Consider the following 6,816-nt stretch of genomic DNA (forward strand, 5'->3'; position numbering starts at 1 on the left):
AAACTCTATATTACAAGTGTCGCTTCTACTTAACCTAAGGCAGAGGTAGAACTTGTTGAGCCACTCCTTCCCCCCCCCCCCCCCCCCCCCCCTTCAGTCACCCATATCATTTCCTTTCTTTAATAATTGATGATTCTTAAACTCAAGCCTAGTTGTGGATAAAGTGTTGCCGAAAATTATTTATTAATTATTATACAATCAAACACCCTTTTCATGATATCATAACTTTTGAGGATAATATATTTTTTACCATCTTAATTAAAAAAAATTATTGATATCAAATTCGAAATAACTTAATTAGTAGAAAGTTTGAATTTTACGTGAATCTTTTTTTTTTAATTACTCTTTTGTTACCTTAAAACTTCACACCACTTTTCTCTTTCAAAAATTATATCTTTTTATTAATAATAATAATCACTTATCTCATGCTTCAAAATTTTTGAAGTATTAACCTAACCACAGAGATACTTCTATCGTACCATCAACTTGCGATCTTAACAAAATTTTCATGGTATTACAAAAACAAATTAATTAATTAATAATAGTTTAAGTACAAATAACATGCAACAACAATAATATTTTTTTTATAGATGTCAACCTTGTCAATAACAGATATTTTGTAGTCTTATAAAAGATAATACCAACCTTGCAAAATATTAATAACAAAAATAATATTTAGTATTATAAAAATTTCTCACAGAATAAAAGTAATTATAAAAAATATATTAAAACATTAATAACCAAAAAATATTAAAAAATTAAAAATTGAAATACCAAATATTAAGAGTTTGTATTTTTAAAAAGAGTTTTAATTTTTAAAAAGAGAAAACTCTTTTTAAAAGTGTAAACAAACATATTCTAAGAGACAAATATAAAGTAAAACAAATAATATTTTTAAAAAACTTTTAAACTAAAAAATACTATTAAAAAATACAATCACCTTTGATTCATTCCTTAAAATACTTAAGCGTTAAAAAAATCAATTAAAATAATGGACCAGACAAATAGATAAATTTTATAGTACTCTAGAGAATGAAGGAGTATTCTTTATTCTTGTATAGGTGAAAAGTAACAAAGTTAGTGATATATTTGAAAAAGATATAAATATTCTTCAATATCTTAGTATAATTTAAAAAGAATATTCAATGTCCCTTCAACTTTAAGAGTATCATAACAAGCACCGGATAAATATTGTCCTTAAAATTATACTTTTATTGTTCTTATGTTCATATCAGAGCAATTTAAATCATGACTTTATGTTTCTTTAACTTTTACAAAACCAAATTGACGCAACACTCTGTAAAGGATTTGCAAGACGATATTTCTTCACATTACTCCACTGGTGACTACAATTTAATTCAACTAGCCATTACTTGAGTGAATTACTGTTAAGATATTATCAAACAACTAACAAAATAAATATTTTTATCCACTTGATTAATCGTTGTTTTGGTTAAATATCTTAAAGTTCAATGTGTATATAAGAAAATCATAAACAGGAAGTAATTCTGCTATCATTTTCGGTCAAAATTATGACTACTTGAGCTGTTATACATGGATATGATGTTGCCTACTAGTAGGATCTATGGATACAAGATACATATTAATCGAGCCATTGTGTTTATCCCACTTCAATTATTTGTGCCCTCTCTCATTTTGGGTAAGTATGCATGTGTGAGCTGGTGTAAGTGCTGAATCTTGGGAAATTTAGATGCTTGAATATAGTTAACCCCTTCAAGCCTCGTATAGCATTCCAACTTCAATCCGTTGCTGTGGTGGAACCCCTAAAGCAGGTAGGCCAGATCTACAGTTACTGTGCATTACTTCATAAAAACTAAGCATCATTTTATCAAACCAGCCACAGTTGAGGCCAATGTGAAATCTTGTTTTTCCTCGAACATGAACAACCCCGGCGCGCCTTGCTTCTTCTAATATGGAAGCCTCTTCAACCTCTTGAGAATCAGATGAAAGATTATCTTGACAGTTCTGTATATGTAGTGTCAAACTATTAATGACTTGATCGACAAAATAGTCTCCTTCTAAATTTAGAGCATCTGCATAGCCATATTGAATCACACAGCAATAAACCCCTTTGAGATTTGATTTCTTGATGACAATCCTCTCGTGTGGAGCAACCTTGGGGACCAACAAATATCTAAGGGTAGTGAATATTGTGACCTTATGAAGGGATTTCATGTTCTTTATGTAGTGTCCAAGAATAGGAGTCAACCCTTCTTGAATGTTAGAATAGAAGAAGCATAGCCCAGGAACCCTTTGAACACTGCGGTCAGCTAAAAGCTCTTGGAGTCTCTCAAAGGTTATCTTGTGGGTTAACTCATAATCAACCTTTCTTTGTCTACCATAAAACCAACCAAACATGATGAAAGCAAGAAAAAATGATATGGCAAAAGGAATCCATCCACCTTCAGCAAATTTAGTGAAAACTGCACTGACATAAACCCCTTCCATCACAAAAAACACCAAGAAATATAAAGCAACCAGCAGAACAGGAGTCCTCCATATCATGATCATGACTAATGTAAGTAAGATAGTGGTGATAAGCATTACTAGGCTCACAACAACACCTGCAATAAATGTTACAACATCATGAGAAGATTGCAAAGACAGCCTACATAGTACATAGTTCCAATTACTAAACAGAAAACAATTCTCAGGTGGTAATTATTTAAGACTGTATGCAAACAAAGGGTTTTAGAAACTGACATACCAAAAGCATTTCCAATATCTTTTCCATCTCCAAAGATAAGAATAACAGCAACACAAAGGACCATTAGGATGTAGTTCACTTCAGGGGAGTAAACTTCTCCTTCTTTACTGTGAGATGTGTGTACAATCTTTACACGGGGAAAATAATCCAGCACTACAGATTGCTTGATTACAGAAAAAGTGGCTGATATTAATGACTGGCTAGCAACAATCGCAGCTGAAGTGGAAATAACAAAGATAGGCCAGTAGACTGCATTTGGTATAAATTTGTAAAAGCCATCATCATGATCATTGGGATGCTTGATCAGGTAGGCTGTCTGTCCCGCATAAGTCAGAACTAAAGATGGGTAGATTGTGAATACAAAAGCTATCTGTTACCAAAATAACAAATACGAAGAAAAGATAAAATGACTAGTGTTCAAAAAGGAAGCTCAGCCTTTAAAGATAGATCCAAAAGAATATACAACTCAACCTGAATGGACTGCTGATTGAAATGACCAAGATCAGCAAACATTGCCTCGGAACCTGTCAATGTGAACAAATTAAGAAAAAACAAATGGAAAAAATCTGGATTGTGATAGGCATGCATACACATTTAAAGAAAGGTGAATAAACACATGCCACAAGTAATCAAATTTTATCATGCATTAAGTGATCACTATATGCATATCAGCAGTCATAACAACAAAAGAATTGCCCAGTCCCCTTCTAGACAATCTTCCATCTTTTAGTATTTTTTGCACATATTCTAGAGGCTCTCTTAAGGCTAGCAAATTGAAATTCAAGTCATGAATCACCAACCTAATTCTTGAATTATGAATTGTAAATTGTATTGAATCATAAGATTAAAAGACATAATGAAAAATACCTTGAAATATATCATATATCTTATGTATAGTTTTAAACTTTAGGAATCAACAACACAACTATAAGTGTCGCGAAGCAAAATCATGCCATGTGTCATAGTTCAAAAAGAAATCAGAGCAACGGTAAAGCCAAATAAGGTGGTCATAGACATATAGAGTATTAGAATGAATAACTTTGTGAAGCCTCTGTTTCAAAAGATAAAAAAATAGCAACAGAATAATCAAATAGGGTGAATTTAGAAGCATTCCTCGAGAAAATACCTGTAATACAAAGGACAGTACCACCAAGTAAAAGCCATCCAGATTTTCCATTTCTCCAAAAGAAACGGAATATGTAGTGTGGAGATAAGGCCTTAAATATACTAGGATAGTGGTGTATGATGCTGTAAATTCCTACAAGTGGGGTACTCAAGGTCCATGCTCCCATTATTGGAGAAAAGAGGAAACTAACACGGGATGTACCAAATTTTTGCAACAAGAACAGAAACACCAAGACAACTGCAGAGAGTATTTCCACAAATGCTGCAACAGGATATGCAAAAAACAGAAATTAGAGTTAAATAAACCTAATTTTGAAATAATCTCAAAATGCCTTATGATAAAAGGTTTCCTTTTTTACTCACCAAACAGATTCTTTATTCAAATCGTTAAATTGTTCAAGGTAGACTTTAAAGAAGCATGATGTTCACAATCTTTTTAACCTATGTAGGTATCCCAGTCACAGTAACAGTGACCCAAAATAAGTTTTCTATAATTTCTTCCTATACTGCTATATTCATATGTTTTGTCTTTGTATTATGCAAGTATTAGTCTACGATGCTGCTGGCAGCCAGTTCTCACATCTTCTGCATCTCATTAAATTAAGAATTTTGTTAACATCATCTCTCGGATCACAGTTGATTTTAAGCAACTAAAACATGAAAAGTTTTTATTAAAGAAACATTTATGATATTAGAAATACAAAAAAAGTGTAATAAATATTTTTCCAACAAAAACATCCCATTTTGAGCAGCACAAAATAACAAAATCGTTAAATTAATTATATTGTCTTCATAAGTATGACAGTATTGCATCTCCACTGAGTATACTTATGTTTTAGGCCCAAAAAAACTTACATTTGCTTACTGAAGGAAAAGGTGCTCTTAGTCCATCCATTGCTGACAGCACTGAAAACAAATAAAGCAAAGTTGAATAAAAACATATGTAAGCAACAAAAAAGGCAGCGAACCTTTTCAGAAGGAGGGAAGAAAGCAAACCTGAAATTGCAGGCGTAAGTATACCATCGCCAATAAGCATGCAAGTACCCAACATAGCAACAAAAAGCAACACCCTCCGAGCAACCAGGCTTGTTTCAAAGAAGGTGGCAAGGAAAGTAGGACGCGTTCGAATAACCTTAGAGGAGTTAAAAGCAACAGGCTTAGAAGGCAGGATTCCAATATTGAAATGCCTGCAAAGCAATGAATACAAAGCAAAAGTCCCCCCTGGAAGAGAAACGAGTTGAGCGTTATTGTGAATAGCAATAAATAATAGAAAGCAATGAAATTGTACAAGTACCTTCACCGTTGTCATCAGCTTTGGTAGCAACGTTGGCATATTTGACAAGGCCTATGAGAGTAAGAGTCCAGAAAATGATGCTGTAAATGCCAAGATAATCATCTTCTGTTGGAGAGTTGAGAGGCATTGAAGGGTAAACATAGAGAGGTGACGTCACAAGTCCTCCAAATACCACACCCAGGGTCTTGTATGCAAGAACAAAATTGTCCCTTTTCTCCTTCCCCCGCTGCACCTGTTATTATGTTATTGTTATTCGCAGATCGTAAAATTAATTAATCGTAAATGAATTAATGTGGGAAACATAACCTGCTGATGCTGTGGCAGAGGGGAAAGGCAGCCAGCATTGGGAGCAGAGTCGCCGTTGACGAGAACGACGACGTCGTTTGACGAAGAGAGTTGGAGATGGCCATCCATTTTTGTACTGTGCGTGTGAGAAGACAAGACAGGTACTTCCACACTACTTTCACATGAAACTGCTTTATATAGATTCACACTTGTTTTCCGTTCCGTGGCAACCTCTTCTTGAGAAAACCATGCTACTTGAGCCTTGGAATTTATGAATTAAGGGTATGTTTGTTTCCCATTTTTACTATCCAATATTTTAAAATGTTTTCAGTAGTTAATTCTTGCTCTTTAAAGTCAAATTAATGCTGAAATGGGATAACATATATAATTAATTATGGAACAAAAATTATATATATAATATATGTTATTTTATTTTATTTTTTTCTCTAGAATTCTTAAAACTTTTTATTTATCATTCTATTTTTTTTCATTATAACAATTATCATTCACCTTGTATTTAATTATCTTTAAAATTTTTAAAATTTAATTCTTTTCTATCTTAAATCTAAGCTACTTGTTTATTTAAAGTAATAAATTTGTATTTCTTTTATGATTTTAAATGCCTTCAATTTATACTTGTAAATTTCATTTAAGTTAAAAACATTCTTACAATACACAAAACACTTGGTAATAATACTGTTTATACTAATATATTAATGGTGTCATTTGGCTTTTGAAAACTGGCAGGAAAAAGAGAAGTGAGAAACTTGAATTAAGTCTAATTTTTAGTATCCGTGCAGTGTGTGCTATGTAAAAAAGAAATAACGTAAGCAGAAAGCATTGCTCAGTTATTTGGACACGTCTGCTACACAATTTGTTTCTTTTTGCTTTGCGCTTTGGTCTCTTTCATCCAAAAATAAAAGCATGTTATAAATTTAATTTAAAAAATTAATAGTGTAAAAAATATTATACCGTTAACTAATTATAAATCGTCATGTTAGTAAATTATTAATTTTTATAATAATTAATATAAAAACTATATCTACAGTATTTTTATTGATTAACAATATAAAAATCTGTATATTAATAATGAACCAAAGTTAAACTATTTTTATTTATTATTAATGAAAAAAAATAATTTTAAAAATTAGCTAAATAATGCTTTTTGTATATTAAAAGATTTAGATAACTTATATCTTGAGAATTCAGTAAGATCAAAATATGCCTCCTAACTTAAAAACTATAATTTTTACAAATTGATTATCAACAAAATTTTTATACCGACAGTAGTAACCGATGTACCTGTGAGATGTTCGAATTTCGACGTTTAACATTCAGACAGTGAGTAATGATAACCCTAAAATAATAGTTTGAAAAATTAAGA

At 31.7% G+C, this 6,816-nt stretch overlaps 1 protein-coding gene across 1 annotated transcript; it reads right to left on the reverse strand.

The window, feature by feature from the left end:
* Positions 1–1,617: 1,617 nt before the first annotated feature.
* Positions 1,618–5,461, reverse strand: LOC113855261 (probable potassium transporter 17). The gene is made up of 7 exons (XM_027486822.1): positions 5,148–5,461; positions 4,850–5,074; positions 4,709–4,759; positions 3,855–4,115; positions 3,200–3,252; positions 2,729–3,098; positions 1,618–2,585 (listed from the first exon to the last, which is right to left on the reverse strand). Exons 1-7 carry the CDS (start codon positions 5,272–5,274, stop codon positions 1,735–1,737), a joined length of 1,938 nt encoding a protein of 645 aa, XP_027342623.1. The 5' UTR covers positions 5,275–5,461; the 3' UTR covers positions 1,618–1,734.
* Between the last annotated feature and the right edge of the window lie 1,355 nt (positions 5,462–6,816).

This window comes from Abrus precatorius, unplaced genomic scaffold (genome assembly GCF_003935025.1).
Source record: "Abrus precatorius isolate BTA unplaced genomic scaffold, Abrus_2018 Scaffold11, whole genome shotgun sequence".
In the NCBI taxonomy this organism is placed as follows: domain Eukaryota; kingdom Viridiplantae; phylum Streptophyta; class Magnoliopsida; order Fabales; family Fabaceae; genus Abrus; species Abrus precatorius.